Source organism: Leptopilina boulardi, unplaced genomic scaffold, assembly GCF_019393585.1.
Source record: "Leptopilina boulardi isolate dan_hultmark-lab unplaced genomic scaffold, ZJU_Lbou_2.1 LbouV2_123, whole genome shotgun sequence".
NCBI classification, from domain to species: Eukaryota; Metazoa; Arthropoda; class Insecta; order Hymenoptera; family Figitidae; genus Leptopilina; species Leptopilina boulardi.
The window spans coordinates 4,362,750-4,384,370 of record NW_026137667.1 but is presented as its reverse complement, the minus strand read 5'-3'; the positions used below and the strand labels follow the sequence as shown (position 1 = coordinate 4,384,370).

Sequence of the window (21,621 nt, the reverse complement as noted above, 5' to 3'; positions counted from 1 at the left end):
TTTTTGTATAGAAAAAACAGAATTTGTTTAAAAGGCTTTATTATCCTCGTAATGTCTTAATTATATCCAAAACTGTTGATAATCTTAGTATAAGGTGCAACTTGTGGTGCGACTTTCTCTCCAGCTTGTTTCGTCAGTTTCTGTAACAAAAAAAAAAAATTGATTAACCATCTTGTTGAAAGTGAAAATTTTCCTTTTTTAATAAATTTGAAAATAATTTCTCAGCAAAAAACTGTCAACAATGCAAAAGTTTATCTTTTGCTCAGTCGCAAATTACCATAACCATCATTGAGTATTTAGAATTAAATTAGAAAAAAGAATCTTAATCTAAATTCTAGATAGAAAATAAAATTTACCTTTAGTTTATCCCTCTTTTTAACTTCAACAATAGACCTAACGCGTCTCTTGTTTTCAAGTGTACGTACAACAGACTTGTACTTCCAACCGACTTCGTGAGAAAGTCTTCCAACGTGACAGTACTGTAACAAAAAAGGAAAATTTATTAATTTATTTAAAAAAAGAACAGACTATTATAAAAAACAAAAAAAAAGGAAAGCAAATGCATTACCTTCCTTCCTGGTTTCAAGCACATAACTCTCATTGCACCAGGAACAACAACACGTTTTCTTCGGTCATAAGGTGGTGGACATCCTTCATAGACTTTCAGTCTTCTCAAAGCATCCTTTCCTCTTTGCGTTTTATGTGGAACCATTCCTATTTAAAAATAAAATCCAAATTTACTATTTTTCTTTCTTTCTAATTTCTTACAAGTATTTAATTATTAAACATCATTTACAATTGTTTTTTTTCACATTATTCTCAAATAATGTAGGTAAGAATATATTGTAATCATAGTCGAAAAAAAAATAAAATCTATTAACGATTTTTTTTTCTGTATGCATTTTACTCACCACGAACTGTTTTCCACAAAATTTTACTGGGTGCACGGAAGTGGAATGGTCCACGTGCTGGATTGACATTACATCTTTTGCGGAGGAATGACATAAACTTCAGTTTATTTCTGCAAAAAAAATAAATAAATGGAAAAATTAAATTCACATTCAAAGAAGATTTAAAAAAAAACATATTTTTAATTAAAAATATTCATAGCATAAGATTTGTTTCACAATACATCAAATAATGTAGGTAAGATTGATAATAATCATTTAATATAATAAATCGAAAATAAATTTATATTTATACGTTAAGAATAATCAATATATTTACCTGAAAAAGTTTCCAGAAATATTTAATTGTTCACTGCGAACAACAATAATTCTGTTGCCTTCAAGAGTTTTCTTGGCAATAATAGCTGCCAATCTGCCAAGGAGATGGCCACGGCCATCTATGAGAATAGGCTGTAAAAAAACGGGGTTTTAATAATCGAAATTATCAAAAATGCTTTTTGTACTCTACTTTTAATTCACAATATTAAACACAATATACCGGTCAAATTACAAAAGAATCCTTTTTTTAAACTAGGCAAAACATTCACAATTTTTAAAAAACAAATTAAATCCTATCCATAGAATTCTAAATAGCATCAACGCCTTTACATTAAAACGAATTCTAACCTCAAAATTAGTACACGTGTTAATTATCTTGTCAAAACAATTTTCTTCTTTAAAAAAACACTGAATTTAATTTAAAAAAAGAAATCTATAACATTAGAAAGTATCTTATTATATTAATAATAAAGGAAAAATAAAAATTTAAACAAAGAATAACATATAAACTAGAAAAATGAACACGTGTATGAAACAGCTTTTCTAAAGAGAATGTAAAATGTTGAAAAAATTATAAAAAATATAAAATAAAACAATTGACAATAAAGTGTAATGTTTAGAGAATATTGAAAATATAATTAATTTACCCATGTTTGCCTCTTTGAATTATAAAAACTATAATAAACTCAACACAAACCTTTTCACTGAAGCCCGTCATTTTGCGACCCGACCGGAAAAGAATCCATAAAGGTTTTACACCGGAAAATGCTGCGCCGAAAGTGGCTAAATGACGAACTAAAACAAGTGTTGCCAATGTGACAAAAAAAATGCGCTTCATTTAAAAGTCATAACTGTCACATTTTTTCACACTTTATCGTTTTTTGATACAATGCAATGATTTACGGTAATATAAATCAACTAATTATTGATTAGTTTATTATAACTACAGTGTTATATGAAAAAAAATTATATTATAGTACAACAAAAGTATTTTAAATATAAAAATTTGAAAATTTATTTATTTTTATTGATAAATATTTATTTATTAATTATTTATTAATTATTATTATTTTTTATTATTTTATTTTTATTTCTTTATTTTTATCTTTATTAATAAATATAAAATTAGGACAAATAAAAATTTAACTGAAAGTAAAAATAACAAAAAAATATCATTTTTTTTAATAAATTAAATAGAAATATGAGTATTGTATATACTTAATCGAACTCGGATGTAACTGTCAATTTTCACTAACAGTGGAAAAAAAATATGAGACGAATTTCCGGTAATTCCATTAAAACCAAAGCTCAACCATCTGCTCCTGAAGTCCTTGGCACGTGCGTCTTTTCTATCTGTATATACGCACCCAGAAAAAGAGGGGGGCCCATCCTATCGTTAATTTTTTAACGAGAAAGCATTGGAGCAGTAGAAATTTATTTTTCCTTTATGCTAAAGAATATAATTATCATAATGCTTCGAGAGCAAAAAAAAAGGGAAGGTACATAAGATACAATTTTTTTTTTTTCTTCAAAACCTAATTAAATTATGTGAATTACTAATTATTAACATAAAGAAAAAGAGTGCATAATTTTTTTAATTAAATAATTTTTAAAAAAAATAGTAACAAAATAAAAAGAATAAAAAAAAATATTTTTTTTTTAATTTTGAAAAAATAGTAATAATAAATAATATAATAATATTTATATAATATAATAAAATAAAATAAAATAATAAAAAAAAATTTTCTTTAAATTTAATTCAAACCGGTTCGTTATTTTGATATTATAGGGTCCTCTTGCTGCGCCATTGTCGTGAAGAAAGTATACAAAACATGTGTGATTCGACTAATAAAATACATTCGAAACACATAGGATTAACATTTCCAGTCACAGAAAAACAATATAGAAGATATATTCCTACATAAAAATGGTAAATATATTCTTTGTATTTTACATAATTAAATAGGACACTATAAAAAAAAATTTACCAACTCTGACTATTTTAAAAAATCATTTAAAATTTATTATAATTAAATAGATTTTCATAACTATTTATTTGTTTTTATAATATTATTATTATATTATTATAAATTAAAATTAATTTTTTTAATTAATAAAAATAAATAAGGTAATTAAAACTAATTTTTTTTAATCAAATAAATTAACTATTACTCTCTAAATCTGAATTAGTAAAAATGTTTACTAATTTGAATTAGTGACTCACTTTTTGCTTCTAAATTAGTAAAATTTTACTAATTACTAGTAACTTTTACTAACAATTAGTAAAATTATAAAATTGTAAAATTAATTAATAATAATAATAAAATTAATAATTAATTAATTATTAAAATATAAAATTAATAAAATTTTACTAATTATTAGTAACTTTTACTAACAATTAGTAAAATTATAAAATTTTAAAATTAATTAATAATTAATTAATTATTAAAATATAAAATTAATTAATAATAATAATAATAAAATTAATAATTATTAATAAAATTTTACTAATTATTAGTAACTTTTACTAACAATTAGTAAAATTATAAAATTTTAAAACTAATTAATAATAATAATAAAATTAATAATTAATTAATTATTAAAATATAAAATTAATAAAATTTTACTAATTATTAGTAACTTTTACTAACAATTAGTAAAATTTAACTAATTCAGAAGCAAAAAGTGTGTCACTAATTCAAATTAGTAAACATTTTTACTAATTCAGATTTAGAGGGTAATTAATTATTATAAATAATAATAATAATTAATGTAATAAATAATAATTAATTATAAATATTAATTAATTAAATATTAATTATAATTATTAATTATTATTAATATTAATTAATTTAACTATTAAAAATAAACTTATTTGATTTTGAAAATCTAGACAGAAAAAATAATTTCACTTTCAAAATATTAAATATTTTAAAGTGTACATAAAAAAAAAATGCAATTTCTTTAAAATATTTAATAATAATAATAATAATAATAGATTATTGGTGATATGCAAATGCAAGTATAAGAGTCTTTTATGCATTTCTAATATTCAACGGTTTATGAACATTAACCGTTTTATTCGTGACCTTTTCTTATTTCAAAGACCATTCGATAATATATCGAATTGAAAGGAATTTTATTACAGAACTATTTTATCGTTAATATGGAGAAAGTATATATAAAAAATTACAATAGAAATAATTCAAAAAAACAAAAATTCTATTGCAAAACATCATTTTTTTAAAAATTTAACTTAAATTTTTTTTTCCTTATGAAAATTTTTATATTCTAATATAAAATTTGATAGAAATTTTTTTATAATTTGAATAATTACCAATTGATAAATTTTGTTTATAATAATAATAAATAATAATAATAATTATTTATTTATTTAATTAATAAAGTATAAATAATAATAAAATTAATATTATAACAATTTATTTACATCTAATTTCTTTTGTAAATTTTTTTTTTTTTAATTTCAATGGAAAGGGAATAATTATTTTAAAAAAAATTAATGTGCGTGAATGTTCACATATAGTGTCCATGACCGTAAGACTTTCATATATATATGTACGTCCTCGACCTTGACGTTTTGTTGAAGAATTCTTCACATTGCATTTTTCCCTTATTATTTTATTGAAAAATTTTTTTTGTTTTTTTAAATTGAATGTAATTAGCAAAAAAATGTGCTGCAACTATTTATATACTTGTCTATGAAAATTGTTTTAAAATGAAACATACACATATGTAACTTTTATAAGGTAAGACGATATCTTATATTGAATATATATTAAGACGAATAGCTTATATAGAAGTAGAATAATTCCGTTTAAGAGGAAGGAATTTATTTCAACTCATATTCCTTAATGCTTTGAAACGAAACTCGAATCCAATGCTCTTCATATTATAACAAATATATGATGTTTCTAAAATGGAAATTATGAAAGTTTCACAGTAGCTTCAATAATATTAACATTTATTATTGAAGTGAAGTCATTGATTTCGTAAGGTGGAAATGATTTTTGTTTTATATATATATATATTTTTTTTTAAAGATATTTATTAAGTTATATATAACTTTCACATCACGGTGAAATGATTTTTTTCCAAGAATTAAAATTTTTTCAAAAAATTCTCACTAAATTGTATTGGTAATTTACAAATTATTTATTTATTAAATAATTATTAATTAAATTATTTATTAATAAATTATTAATTATTTATTTAAAAAAATATTTATTATTATTAAATTTTTATTTAATAAATACAATCCAAATTATTTATTCCAAAAAAATTTATTTATTTGTCATACACCCATCAAAGAAATGATTTATTTAAATCAAATAAAATATATTTGAATTAAATATAAACGTATATTTATCTCAAAGCCTATTAACTTATTTATTTGGCGTAAATAAAAATTTTATTTGTCATAAATAAATTTTTCTTTGGCTTAAATAAATATTTTTATTTAAATGAAATAAAATATATTTGCAGCAAATAAATGAGTTAGTAGGCTCAGAGACAAATATACCATTTCTCTGAGTGTAAGAAACAAAATTCTAAATTTAAGAATATTAATATTTGACTATTTGAAATAAATTTTTTATTTCAAATAAATATTTTATTTATAAATAAATTAGAGAATAAGTATAATCAATATGCAATTTATTCAATAACTATAATTTATAATTGTAGAATAAAAGTTATAAAGTTAAAAGTAAATGAATATGAAGATATAAAATTTAATTAATGATGAAGTGTAAAAACATGAACTAAAAAAAAAAACTAGTAGTTTTTGATGCGTGCAAAAAAAAAAAATCCGTACTTTTATGTGTTGTCATATCAAGGTTTAATGCTTCCTGTATGAAGGTCGTCTCGTAATCGAATTCTCATATACTTTTGCCTGTTTATGTGTATATAGATACACCTTATTTATTTTGACACAGATGTATGTTTTCATTTTACAATTCGTAACCATATGTCTCTGAATCATAGATGATTTTATATATCCACTGACACAGTTTACTCTAAAACTATATTATAATATATGAAAAAAAAAACTATGGGGAGAAAAAAAATAGTGTCAAGTTCTTTATATTACCAATCAGTTTTTTTTAAATAATTAAAAAAAGAGGGAAATTAAAATTTAATTCCCCAAAAAAAAGTTACAATCTATTGATGTTTATTTAAAGGAGTAGAAATTTTACTCCAAAAAAAGGAATTAAAAATCCCATACGGGGAGTTAAATTATTAAATAATTAATTATAATTATATTATTAAACAATTAATTATAATTATATTATTAAACAATTAATTATAATTATATTATTAAATAATTAATTATTAATTAACTCCCCAAATAGGAGTGAAATTAAAATTTTTCTCCAGCCGTTTAATGAAAAAAAAAAAAATTGTTTTTTCCAAGTGAAATTTTAATATAATTATTATATTAAAATAAAGGTTAAATATGAAAGACAATGTTCCCTTTTTTTCTTCCTATATATGGGCACAGACGAACCATGGGAATTGTGTATAGAATCGCGTTGACTTATATATATACAGCACCCTACAAAGTTTATTTTTTTTTGCACAGTATGAATTCTAAAACTTCCGGTTTGAAAAACCGTGTGATGGAAACTCATTACCACAATTGCATACACGAACTACCTCTAATGTATTATTTAATTTGCGCACTTGTTTTTAAATGCATATAGGGCAAAATTAAATAAAAAATATATGCCAAATTTATACTCTTTCAAGAATTAAAAAAAGAAGAGTGTAGAGTATTAAAAAAAAAAGAAGAGTGAAATTATATTTAATTCCCTTTGGTATTTTGAAATACAAAAATTTCACTCATTAACTCCATGAGGAGTTAAATACTACTCCCCAGTGGAGTAAAATATTTATTTGCACAAATTTGATAGTCAATTTTATTTATGAAAATTTTACTCCGAATTGTTAATTTTCCACAGAGGGGAAATTTTAGAAACATTCTATTGGGAGTTGTAATTTTAACTCCCTAGGTGTTAATCTCTGTGATTTAATTTCGAAAAGAGTGTCAATTTTAAGAAGAAATTCTGTCTGAAAATTAACTTGTATTCTGGGAGTGAAGATCGAATTTCTTTAATTTAATCTCTACTCTTTTGTGGAGTGAAAAAAAAACACTCTGTGGAGTGAATAAAACCCTAAACATGATAAATTCTTTTAAGATAGATTATATACTCTTTTGTGGAGTGAATAAAATACTTTTTTGGAGTAAACAGTGTGATAGATGCTTTTAAATTTATTATACTTTTTTTTGGAGTAAATAAAACTCTTTTGGTAGTGAATAATACACTCATGGGAGTGAAAAATGATGTGGAGAAAAGAAAATTTATGTATTTTAATTCAAAAATACCTTTTTGGAGTGAACAGTGTGATAGATGCTTTTAAATAAATTATATTCTTTTTTTGAAGTAAATAAAACTCTCTTGGGAGTGAATAAAACATTCATGGGAGTGAATAAAACACTCATGGGAGTGAAAAATGATGTGGACAAAAGAAAATTTATGTATTTTAATTCAAAAACACTTTTTTGAAGTGAACAGTGTGATAGATACTTCTAAATAAATTATACTCTTTTTTGGAGTAAATAAAACTCTCTTGGGAGTGAATAAAACACTCATGGGAGTGAAAAATGACGTGAACAAAAGAAAATTTATGTATTTTAATTCAAAAACACTTTTTTGAAGTGAACAGTGTGATAGATACTTCTAAATAAATTATACTCTTTTTTGGAGTAAATAAAACTCTCTTGGGAGTGAATAATACACTCATAAGAGTGAAAAATGATGCGAAGAAAAGAAAATTTATGTATTTTAATTCAAAAACACCTTTTTGGAGTGAACAGTGTGATAGATACTTTTAAATAAATTATACTCTTTTTTTGGAGTAAATAAAACTCTCTTGGTAGTGAATAATACACTCATGGGAGTGAAAAATGATGTGGACAAAAGAAAATTAATGTATTTTAATTTGAAAAATGCAAAATATGACAACCCTCGCTTAAGGAATTTTAGAGAGTGATTATTTCTCAATAAAAAAAAAGTTTCACTTATATTATTGAAGATGCTGGAGAGTATTATACTGTTCTCTTCTCTCTGACAATGACGTCATCTCCGGGACCAAGTGGAGAACGGAGGTCACATGACATTTCCAAAACTCAATACCAAACGAGAGAGACGTTCTCAGAGTTTAATACATATATATATATATACAAAACGGGCGGGGAGTTTCCAGAGACGTTGTCGCCGGTTCACATTGCTCGAGGGATCCAGTACAAGTGCCGCTATCGAAGCGTAAGCATCTCATATATATATGTTTCATTGAAAAAAAAATTCAGTGACGTTAACCACCTGCAAAAAAAAAATTTACAAAAAAAAAATTTTCTAGTGCTTGACCAAAAAAAAAAAAAAACAAAAATAAATTACAGTGCATTTGGAGAATCATGGCTTGTAATAGAGCTACCAAATCTGGATTTGCTGCTGAGGCGCAACGTAAAGTAAGGACCATTTTTGGTTTTTTTAATTTTTTTGCCAAAAAATTTGAACTGATAAATTTTCTTTAAAAAAAAGAAAATTTTCTTTCTCTTTTTTTTCCTATTTCCAAATATGGCTTTAACTTGCATTGGCATAAAATCAATGCAGGTCCATTTGCAAAAAAAAAAAAAATTTTTGCATTCTATTTTTTAAAATTATTTAATTAATTTAAAAATATAATTTGACAATTTTTTTTTCGGTAATTTATTCTTTTATTTTTATTAAAATTATAATTAGTGCAATTATATTATAATCATTAATTACTAAACCCATCAAGTGTGTGTGTGTGTGTGTAATGTATGAACTTTTGCGCGAGCGCCCTGACCCACATTTCCCGGAATTCAGGGATATTTTCCCGCGCTGATAAAAGGACTGCTGCTATTATAAAGGATTAATTTCGAAAAAAAAATTTCCTTTTTTTCTAAACAGAATTAAAAAATTTTTTAATATTACGTAATCGTCTAAGAAAAAACAAATGATTACGTTTCATAGTCTATATAGAGTTCAAAAAGGTAATTATTATGCACCTGTTGAATATATATATGTATAGGACAAACAAGAATGAATTAGCTGCATAATTGATTAAACTGTACATATGTGCGCACACACAGTTTGCTTATAAATAACGTTTAATTTTCTTCCGTGATGAAAATAAGAATTTTTGAAAAAAAAATCGCAAATTCGATTTAAAATTTCATATTAGGAAAATTTTTGAAAACAAACTTTTTTTTTTAAAGAAAAATTTTCATTTAAAAAATTGGTAAAAGAAAAAGATTTTTCAGCATTTTTTTCCTTTTTTTAGTCATTTGATGCTCAAAGGGTGGTTTTAAATATAGGTCAATAAAAGTTTTTTTTTTTAATTCACCCAGAGAAAAGATTTCTTTGATTTAAAGAAACCAATTTCATTGACTTGTTTATCTTTTATTCAAAATAAAATTTTCTTTGAAACAAAAAAAAAAAGGTTCTTACTGTCAAAAAAAATTTCTTTGTTTCAAAGAAATTTGTGAATTAAATCAAAGAAATTCTAACATTGATATAGGGTCAAAGAAACATTTATTTGAATTAAATAAAAAATTTTTTTGAAACGAAGATAATTTTTTTTTTTGAGAATTAAAGATAATTTGTTTTGAAACAAATAAATTTTTTTTTTTGTATCAAAGAAAAATTTGTCAATGAAATTGATTTCTTTGAATCAAAGAAATTGATTTCTTTGAATCAAAGAAATTGATTTCTTTGAATCAAAGAAATCATTGTTCTGGGTGTAGACTCGTTCAAAAAAAAAAGTTATTTATCTTTGAGACAAACATATTATATTATTTAATTCAAATTCAAATATGTAAGATTTGAATATTATTTATCATTTTTATTTATTTATTATTTATCGATTATTTATGTTTAAGACAAATATATTTTTATTACACTGAAAAAAAAAATTATTTGATTCAAATATTCGGTTACTTGATTATTATCAAATATAAATATTTACTTGAACCAAATAATTTTTATTTGACCCAATTAAATAGTATTTGTTTCAAATACAGAAATTATTGGTCCAATTTATTTAATTCAAATAAAAATTATTTTCTTCAAATAAATATTTATTTGATAATATTCGATTATTTGAATCAAATAAATTTTTTTCTCAGTGTACGTTTTTTGTATATTATTCATCATTATTATTTTTTGATTATTATTATTATTATTATTTTGATAAATAATAATTTATCGATTATTTATCTTTGAGAGAAATCAATTTTTATTTAATTCAAATTTGAATAAATAATTTGAATTGATATTGAATTGAATTAAAAAAAAATTTTCTCTTTGTAAATGATACAAGAATTTATCAAAAAAAAAAAAACAAAAAATAAATAAATAAATAAATAAAAAAAAAATCGATTTTGATAATGCAGGTCAAAACATGTAGCACATATATAGGTATATATAACAGCTGCTAAACCTTCCTCTTGGAGTCTTCTCTCTGTTTGGAAGAGAATTAAAATGAGACCCAGTTGCCAAGGAAGGGAGCGTCCTGCAAAACTGGCTGGCCATGGTATACTTCTCTGTTCTTTGACGTTCCTTTGCACCTTAATTCGTATTAGTATTCCAACATACATATATATGTTTCTTCTACATATATGCTTCCTCACGAAAATATATCAGAAGCTTATATATATATACAGTTCCCTGCTGCTCATACAGGGTGGTTTTTTAACCAGCATTGTGCATTATATTCTCTCTCTCTCTGCGCACGTGACTCTACATTTCTATTAAAATCCATTCTATTCATAAGAGATATAATAGACAAAATTATATACACAAAAAAATAATATATTTGTCTCAGAGTCTAAATTTAAATTATTTTAAATTTATTTCAATTTTTTATTAATTTATTTATTTCAATTTTTTTTCAAATTTATTTACATTAATTTTTTTTTCAATTTATTTACTTTAAAATAATTTAGGTAATTTATTTTAAATTTATTTAATTTAAAAAAATTTTTAATTTATTGTTTATTAATTATTTAAAAATTAATTTATTTCATACACTCAGAGAAATGGTATATTTGTCTCCGAGCCTACTAACTCATTTACTTGTTGCAAATATATATTTCATTTCATTGAAATAAAAAATTTATTTGAGCCAAAGAAAAATTTATTTCTGACAAATAAAATTTTTATTTACGCCAAATAAATAAGTTAGTAGGCTCTGAGACAAATATACGTTTATTTAACTCAAATATATTTTATTTGGTTCAAATAAATCATTTCTCTGGGTGTATAAAAAATGTACTATTTACAGTAAAATTAAAATTTTTTTCATTTTGAACCAAATTAAAATAATTTTTTTTTAGAATATATAAATAAATATTGTGTTTATTTTTTTTTTTATTAAAAACTATTGAAAATTTTTTGTAAAAAAAAAATGACAATAAATAAACCCAGAGAAAAGATATATTTTTTCTTAGAGCCAAATAAATATTTATTTGTTTCAAATAAATTTTGAGTTAAAAAAATTTTTTATTTGCTCTAAATAAAAATTTTATTTCCGCTAAATAAAATTTTATTTGTGTTAAATAAATTTTTTTTTTCATTAAAAAAAAAAAATAAAACATTATTAGGCTCTAATAGAAATATATTTTTATTTGCTTGAAATAAATTTTGTCTCAAATAAAACGGCAATAAAATATTATCTCTAAAATGCAATTCAATTTTTTGTGAATTTTCAAAAATAATTTTTTTTTTTTTTTTTTTGACGATTGTCAATAACAATTTAACAATTTTCTCATGGTATAAATATTTGTTATTTATGAAAGTGGAAAATATGAATTTTGCGATTCTATAAAGTTTGGAATGCGAAGTTTGAGATCTGGAATAGTGAAATGCATCATAAAATTCCCAGGGACGGCTTTTATCCAGTCAAACCAGAAAGAAAATAACAATTCAAATATATTACTTTTCTAGTTAATTTTCCTTTTGCGCGGATTACGGTAACAATATATATATATACCTTCTTCTTATGCTTCATTGCTTTCAAAGATGTTTTCCTAAATTGATCTTTTCTAGAACCTATACATTTTAGTTTTAAAGGCTGTAAAAATATTTATATGACGTGTATATTGTGCCGGGGAAAGTGCTTGAACATCGTTCAAATTCTTAGGCTTTGCTTATTAAAATAATGAACTTTAAAAAGCAAAAGTATAATAAAATTTCACTACATGTGACAAGGCACATTTTTCAAAACTTAATTTTTCACAATCTTTTAATATTTTATTTCAATATTTTTTTTATTTTATTAACCATGTGATAAATTGTATTATGAATCATCAATCATTTATCATATTTGTTATCAACGTAAAATTGTGATTGTTTACGTTTCTTTTTTTTTCATTTTTCAATTCTACTTTACCTCTGATTATTTTATCGACAATTAATTTATGCTTTTAGATTAATTTATCTTTAGTCGATTTGTCTTCAATCAATTTGTCTTTAATTAATTAATCTTCAATTAATATTGAAATATAAATTATATATCGAAAAAAAATTTTTTTTTTCGTTTACTTAACTATCATTTTTTTTGAACCTAATAATTTTTATTTCAGCCAATTAAATTTTATTTGTTTCAAATATACAGAAATTATTGGTTTAAATAAAGTTTATTTGATTTAAATAAAAATTATTTGATACAAATAAATATTTATTTGATAATAGTCAAGTGAACGATTATATTTGAATAATTTTTTTTTCAATATACCAACACGCAGAGAAATGATTTATTTGAACCAAATAAAATATATTTGAGTTAAATAAATGTATATTTGTCTCAGAACCTACTAACTTATTTATTTGGCGTAAATAAAAGTTTTATTTGTCAGAAATAAATTTTTCTTTGCCTCAAATAAATTTTTTATTTCAATGAAATAAAATATATTTGCAACAAATAAATGAGTTAGTAGGCTCAGAGACAAATATACCATTTCTCTGAGTGTATTAATTAATTTTAATTAATTATTATTTCAAATAATTATTAATTATTAACTAATTCATTTCGATTTCTATTAAATTCATAGAATAAAAATTTTAATTTGTAGGTTTCAATTTTCTTTCTTCATAAAAAAATAGGTTACAATATTTATTTAAAAAATATATATATATATGTTTAGGAAATTAAGTTTCGATGATAGAAAAAAAAAGGAAAAACTAGTACTTTGTGCAAAAAAAAAAAAAAAAAAAGTATACTACACTCGTCCATGACGAAAGAAGATATGGTTATCGCCTACTCTAGAAATGTAATACGTGCCTATTATATTTTCCTGACTCCTAAGTCGCGCTCATATTAATGAATTACATTATAACAAAAGTTTTACAATTTATATATACAATATATTCCGCTAACACGTTTTTGTCCATAAATTACTCAATTTTCATTTTATTGTCGTTTTACGATAATATTATTTTGCAAAAAGAAAAATATTTTACTTTTACATGTTTATTTCGCATATATAATATATATATATATACCGGAAATTATTACAAGATTAAAAAAAAAAATTTTTTAAATGTACCAACAATAAATAATAGTGAATAAACTAATTTTTTATTAATCATTTTATTTCACTATAGAAAATAATAATTGTATTTAAAAATTATTCGTAAATAGTAATTTAATTATTATTATTATTTATTACAGTAAATAATTTAAAGTTTTTTTAATTTATTTTTTTTTGTATAATATAAAAAAAAATCAAATATTTAAATAATCGGATAAAAAATGAAATTTTTGTTAAATATTTTCTTTTCGAAAAGAGGCAGAAAGTATTTGCGCTAATTTTCGTTTTTTTCTTTTTTTTACTGATAACAAACTGACTTTCTTTGTTTTACTTTCACTCGCCTAAATATTTCAATTCTTAATCATTCTTCCCCATATGCTATTATACCCACATGTTGAGGGCATGTCGATTTTATAAATTCAGTAAATTTAACTTTTAAAGCTTAGCTGATGAAAGATAAATTTATATTTGCACTCAGACATTTGAAATTGTGCTTCGTTATATTATTATATATTATATGAAGAGGAAATCAATCCCTAACGACCGGAAAGAAACTTGAAGAAACCACAAGCGCGCACTTTCCATTTCAAAATCATTTATTATAATCTCAGATAAAATCCAAGTGCTTTTTTTTTGTCTTTTGTCACCTTTGTATAATTTTTAACTAAAGGAAGTTATTATTATTTTAACAATCGAAAAATGCGAAAAAAAAAATTTTTTTTTTTTCAAATCTTATGACCTTCGTGATCATTAAGAGAATCTTTAGAGTATATATAATATTGGACGAATAAGGCAAACAGAAAGTGAAAATCGAGGGTCAAGTCAACCTTATACGGCAGCACTTTCTGGGTATAATTTGTATAGATTTTATGACTCATTCGCCAGCATATCTTCTTCCTTATGTCATTATATATATTTATTCAAACTGACGAATATGTGAATCGTATTTAAACTATAGTTAATTGTACATAGATTTAAAATACGTCATATTAAAAAATAGGTTTCCGTAAAAAAAAAACATAATATTTGGAAATTAATGAAATTCTTTCTCATTGCTTATGTACAAGTGTGTTATGTAAAATTTTATAACTATAATAAACATATATTTTCTGCAAGAAATTCTCCATAATTCTACAACCCTGGGGGAAGGGGCAAGTAACACTTTCTAATCTTTAATTATCTCCTTCACCTATGAGATTATGCGCTATTTTTGCTATATATATAATTTTATTGTCAATTTTTCAAAAATTGTTAATTTAATTTTTAAAATAATATAGAATCTATTTTTTTATACATTATATAAAACACAGTGAAAAAAAAATTCAAATAATCGATTACTTGACTATTACACGGAAAAAAAAGAAAAAGTAATTTTTACTATTTTCATAGTAAAACGGGAAGTTTCTGCGCATCTCTGGCAACTTTTTTACTCCAAAAATAGTAAAATTTACTTCAGAAATAGTAGAAATTACTATGGAACAGTAAAATTTACTACAAAAATAATAAATTTTACTATATTTTTGGAATAAAAGTTGCCAGAGATGCGCAGAAACTTGGGAAAGTTCCCGTTTTACTACACGCAGAGAAATGATTTATTTGAACCAAATAAAATATATTTGAGTTAAATAAACGTATATTTGTCTCAGAGACTACTAACTTATTTATTTGGTGTAAATAAAAGTTTTATTTGGCGTAAATAAAAGTTTTATTTGTCACAAATAAATTTTTCTTTGCCTCAAATAAATTTTTTATTTCAATGAAATAAAATATATTTGCAACAAATAAATGAGTTAGTAGGCTCGGAGACAAATATACCATTTCTCTGAGTGTATGAAAGTAGTAAAAATTACTTTTTCTTTTTTTCCATGTATCAAATAAATATTTACTTGAACCAAATAATTTTTTATTTAAATAATTCTGTATTTCTGCATTTAAAACAAATACCATTTAATTGATTCAAATAATAATTATTTGATACAAATAAATATATATTTATTTGTTTAATAGTCAAGTAACCAATTATTTGAATCAAATAAATTTTTTTTTTTACTGCAAATTAAATCAATTATTGAAAAACTACAAAAAATATATATAATTTAAGGATAATAACACGATAACTTGTCACGAGACATATTTTTAAGTAATAAAAATTTTTGTACATTGCACACAGAGAAAAAATATAATTTTGTCTTAGAGACAAATAAATATTTATTTCAAATAAATTTTATTTGAGTTAAATAAAAATTTTTTATTTGCGCTAAATAAAAATGTTTTATTTGCGCTAAATAAAAATTTTATTTATATACAAATAATCGTTTACTTAATTATTATCAAATAAATATTTTCTTGAACCAAATAATTTTTATTTGAGTCAATTAAATTTTATTAGAGTTATAAAAATTTTAAGTTAAATAAAAATTTTATTTCCGCTAAATAAAATTTTATTTGTGTTAAATAAAAAAAAAAAAAATTTTTTTTATTTAAAATAAATAAAGCATTATTAGGCTCTGAGAGACAAAATTATATTTTTATTTATATTAAATAAATTTTATTTGTCTCAATAAAATATTTCTCTGTGTGATGAAACTGAAAAATAAAAAAAAAAATTTTCATGTACAAAAAAAGGATTTCTTAATAAATTTATTTCGAATTTAATTTTTCGTACATTTTTTTTGGTTGATAATTTGATTAAGATGAAATTTTATCTCAATATTAAACTATTTTATAAAACTACCAATATAGAGAATAATTTACATTTGGATAAACGTGATCCAATGTTTCATGCCCTTAATTTAATGTGATTATTCAATTTGTCACTCTTGACATAAAGTCAATTGCGGTTAAATAAAATTTTTTTAAAATAAACAAAATTATTTATTTCCTTCGAATAGAATTATTCTACATTTATAATTTATAAATTATTTTTTTGTAAAAAAAAAAATTTTTTCAGCGAAAATGACCTTGAGTCTTTTTTTTGTATCATAAATATTATGACACATCATTATAATTGACGCATTGATTATATATTTACTCATTCATCAAATTTTCTATAAATATCCCAGACTAATTAATTAATTAATTAATAGTAACATTTTTGTACTAATCATCAATTCTTGACCTTATCAATACTTTTTTTTTTTGTCCTTCGAAACAATTCCCGATTTGGATTTGCAAAATCACTTCATTTCAGGCATTATTATATATATATCGCATTTTGAAACGTGATCACTACCGAAGGATTATCGAGAAATAAATATGGGTACAAACTTGTTGCTCTTTATGTATAGTGTCCATACATGGACAAACTGTTGAGCAGCCTTCAGAATTAGTATTTGAAAAAATAAAAAAAAAAAAAAAAAAAATGCCACGTTGCGGTATTACCTGTTCACCACAGTAAATTGGCTGACCATGCGAAAAAAAAGTGGGTCGGTCATCAAGAATCTCTTAATTCATCATTTTTTTTTTTTTTTCAAATATAATGCCTTTATAATTTTTTTTTTCAAATTTTTAATTAATTTTCTTCAATTTTTAAAATATTTTTTTTACTAAATATTCGAATTTGCGAATAAAAAATTTTTTCACACTTGAGTGTGAAATATTTTTTTTTTTTTATTATCAGTCTTATCTTATCTTTCGCAAAGTAATAATCATTAAATTTAAAAATGGAAATGCAACAGACACCTGGTTATCCTTGCGAAAAAAAAAATAATCGAAATCTGAGCAGACAAAAATATATAAAAAAAAAAAGAAGTCGATTTTCTATAATGTATAAAATCCGCTTTTATAATTCTAAACTTCTATACATCCGTTTTGGAATTGACCCAGTTTCTATTAAGTTTTATCGACATTGAATTTGATCGCTAAATAAATAGTATTTTAAAAAGCAAAAGTGCATATCGATGAAAGTGGTCAAACTACAACTTGAAACTTTTCCATTTATGATATAGAGTTTTATGGCTTCGTTAAACATCTCCGCGTGTGTTACGCAATATTAAATATTATATGCAATCAACGTTTATATAAACATGATTAATTTTCTTTTTTCTCCTTATGTCTAGAAACTTCTTTTTTTTCAAAAAATAAAATTTTAGATAATTAGAAAGATTTTCAAAAAGAAATTGAAAATAAATTGAGTAAACTGTGATTTTAGGGAGAAATGATTTTTTTTCCAAAAAAATATAAATTTCAGATAATTAGAAAGATTTTTAAAAAAATTGAAAATAAATTTAGTAAACTGTGAATTTAGGGAGAAATGATTTTTTTTCCAAAAAAATATAAATTTCAGATAATTAGAAAGATTTTCAAAAAAAAATTGAAAATAAATTTAGTAAACTGTGATTTTAGGGAGAACTTCTTTTTTTTCCAAAAAAATATAAATTTTAGATAATTAGAAAGATTTTCAAAAAAAAATTGAAAATAAATTTAGTAACCTGTGATTTTAGGGAGAAATGATATTTTTTTTGGAATATTTTTAATATGAAAGTGAATTGTTTCGCGCATTGAAGGTAAACTACGTGTTGGCCTTAACGTATTTTCTTTTTTAGTTTGGGGCGACATTGCACGGCTATGTCATCGAAGAAACTTTCGTTCATTGAATTTCAGTTTCAGGGTAGGGCATTTGGGTGCGACCCCACAATTTTTTTTTTTTTTTTTTTTCTCTTTTTTTTTACACAATAGCTTTCTTCACGTATCTATAGAAGATTATAAACGCGCAAAGACTTGAGATCTCGTGATAGATGTTGTTTATCGGTTTTTTTTTTCAAAACAATTTCATATATAGGAAAAGTCTGCGGATAATGACAATAAATTTTCATCTTCCCAAAGTCTCAAGGATCCGTTATAATATTTATAAATTTAAAAAAAAAGATTAAATAATTTTTAGTATAAAATAAATAATAAAAATAAAAATTACAAAAAATTTTTTAGAGGTACATTATTTAATATTCTAATTATCTAGTGGAAAAAAAAATGCGTCATAATGTATGACAACAGGTGATTTTACACGTCTATATTTTAATATGGAAAAAAATGATTCATCTATTCACTCAAAGAAAACCTTCGCTATGTTAGAATTATAACTGTAAACTTGCATTCTGCACAAGGAGAGGTCACAAGTTGACTATAGTAATCTAATTTGTTCCATTGGATCATCATCATTTAGTTTCAATAATCCCGCATAAAACAACCCCATTCTTTTTTCTGTTGCATTGTATATAGAAAAAAAATATATATTCTAAATCAATTAAGTATTAATTTCTGAATTTAAATTTAATTCTAATTTTTCAATTGAATAAATTAAATAATGTATAATTTTCGAAATGAAATAATTCTAAAAAAACATTAATTAAATTTTTTTTTTTATTATTTAATTCTAATTTTTATTTCAAGTAAATATAATAATCAATTAGTTAAGTAATCAAATTTCCCAAAAAAAATCGATTTCCAATAAAAATAGAATATTTAAAAAAGTCAATTCAATTACTAAATTATAATTTATCGATGATAAATACTTAACTGATGAATCATAAAAAAATCATAATTTGATAAAAAAAAATTTTTTTTAAAAATATACAAGAAAATTATTTGTTCGTATTTGCTCATTTCAATTCAAGAAAATTTTAAATACAATTTTCTTGGATGAAAAAAATATTAAATCAAATAAATTTTCTTGATACAATACTATTTTTTTTTCTTCTATATATGTAAAAGAATTTTAAAGTAAATGGTTCATTGCACAGTTTAAGAAACAATGAACTTGTATACCGTCCAAGGAGAGATTGGGTCGATGACTTTCATCGTATATAAGTACAACACTATTCGTTTTACAAACCCTATATATATATATATAAATAATATACAGGATGTGTTAGATGAAATATTATATATATTATAATTAATATATAGCAGCGCACAAACCAGAAACTAATTCGTATTTTTCGAGAGCTTAAGAATAATTGAAGCAAAAAAAAAAAAAAAGAGAAAAAAATACCTCACATTTTACCGATGACGTAACATTTATAAATTGACTCGCAAAACAATAATGTATATCTAGTGTAGATTTTTTTTTATTGGCAAAAACTGATTGATTCTGAGAATTTCTAATTAGATAATTATAACGAGAACGCGGTTATTGTAAGTCTTTAAACAATTTTATCTAATTTCTAATATTTTACTGTTTTCTTTTTTTTTTTCTCCTATTTCTCTCATGAGGAAAATAATTTTTCTTCTAAATTATATATTTACGTATATATTATTAATGTATAAATAATAATAATAATAATATTAATAATATTAATAATATTTAATTAATATCAATATAATTGAAAAAATAAATTATAATCTTTGCCTCTCAATATTTTTTCAAAGTATATATATACGTATACTTAATATGTATATTTTATTATATAATATGCTTAGGAATTTTGAAATTTATGTATTCGCTATTTATAAACGTGAAATCACCGGATAAGGAACTGATAGAGATGAAAGACTAGGAATAATATGAAAAAGTCTGAGAATGGAAAACCAACACAAGAAAACATTTTCATAATTTTTTTTCCTTTTTTTTTAATTTTTTTTTTTTTATATTGGCCTATAGTAATTATATCAACTGAATGGAATTTCGCACGTGATATAGAAATTTGATAGATTTATGTATTATTCAAGTGTACGTGACAATATTTCTTGCTTATCGAAGCACTTATCAGTTATAAAATATGTATATATATAAGATAAAAATAGTAATGTTTTCTGTCTTTTTTTCTTTTAAATTTATAAATTTCATAATATATAATTAATAATATAGAAAATAGAATTTGTAAAAATTCAATTTTTTTTTAAATCAAAATTCTATGAGAAAATAATTTTAATTCCTTTTTTTCTTGTTACAGATTAATAGTAAATACAGTGAGGAATTAGCTCAGGAATGTTTAGAATGGATAAAAACAATTACGGGAGAAAATATCAGTACAAATGGAGATATGGACAATTTTTACGAAATCTTAAAGGACGGTGTTCTTCTCTGCAGGTATATTTGTTTCTAATTAAAAATTTTTTTTATCAAAAACATTAAATATGTTACGATTATAAAAAAAAATTTTAATTTTTTAAACTTTTTTTTATTTTAATTTGAAAAAAATAGTTTCAATAAAATTGGAATTTAATAATTTTTTTTTTTTTCCTAAACAATAATGTTTTGTTAATAATTACAGGCTGGCTAATAACATTAAGCCCGATTCTGTTAAAAAAATTAACCAGACGACCATGTCTTTTAAATGCATGGAGAATATTAATGCATTCTTAGAAACGGCACGAGCACTTGGAGTTCCAGCTCAAGAAACATTTCAAACTGTCGATCTTTGGGAAAGACAAAATTTAAATTCAGTTGTAATTTGCTTACAATCCCTTGGCCGAAAGGTAAATATGAAATTTAAATTAATATCAGGGGAAAAATCACATTTTTTTAATTATAATTTTGAAGAATAAAATTAAACACAAAAATTTTTTTTTCTAGGCTGGAAATTATGGTAAGCCCAGTATTGGACCAAAAGAAGCTGACAAAAATGTACGCACATTTTCGGAAGAACAATTAAGAGCAGGTCAAGGAGTAATAAGCTTGCAATACGGTAGTAATAAGGGCGCAAATCAAAGTGGGATCAACTTTGGAAATACTCGACACATGTAAAATGATAAAAAAAAAAAAAAAATTTTCGTTTCATCTAACACAAGTTAAATATACTTAAATATATTTCATCGTTC

The 21,621-nt window shown here is 22.5% G+C and overlaps 2 protein-coding genes across 3 annotated transcripts; one reads left to right on the top strand and one right to left on the bottom strand.

Annotated features, from left to right (window-relative positions):
• Positions 1-22: 22 nt before the first annotated feature.
• LOC127288653 (60S ribosomal protein L13a) lies at positions 23-2,537 on the bottom strand. Of its 2 annotated transcripts, XM_051316261.1 has the most exons (7): positions 2,483-2,537; positions 1,924-2,021; positions 1,228-1,358; positions 912-1,021; positions 569-714; positions 357-479; positions 23-140 (listed from the first exon to the last, which is right to left on the bottom strand). In XM_051316261.1, exons 1-7 carry the CDS (start codon positions 2,520-2,522, stop codon positions 57-59), a joined length of 732 nt encoding a protein of 243 aa, XP_051172218.1. In that variant the 5' UTR covers positions 2,523-2,537; the 3' UTR covers positions 23-56. The 2 variants fall into 2 exon arrangements, with proteins under 2 accessions (XP_051172218.1, XP_051172210.1); XM_051316253.1 differs by lacking the exon at positions 2,483-2,537 and having other exon boundaries at positions 1,924-2,079.
• A 6,003-nt stretch (positions 2,538-8,540) lies between these two features.
• On the top strand, positions 8,541-21,581 carry LOC127288526 (myophilin). Its single transcript, XM_051316028.1, has 4 exons — positions 8,541-8,775; positions 20,754-20,890; positions 21,075-21,279; positions 21,377-21,581. The coding sequence occupies exons 1-4, from the start codon at positions 8,722-8,724 to the stop codon at positions 21,545-21,547; spliced, it is 567 nt and encodes a 188-aa protein (XP_051171985.1). The 5' UTR covers positions 8,541-8,721; the 3' UTR covers positions 21,548-21,581.
• Positions 21,582-21,621: the final 40 nt, after the last annotated feature.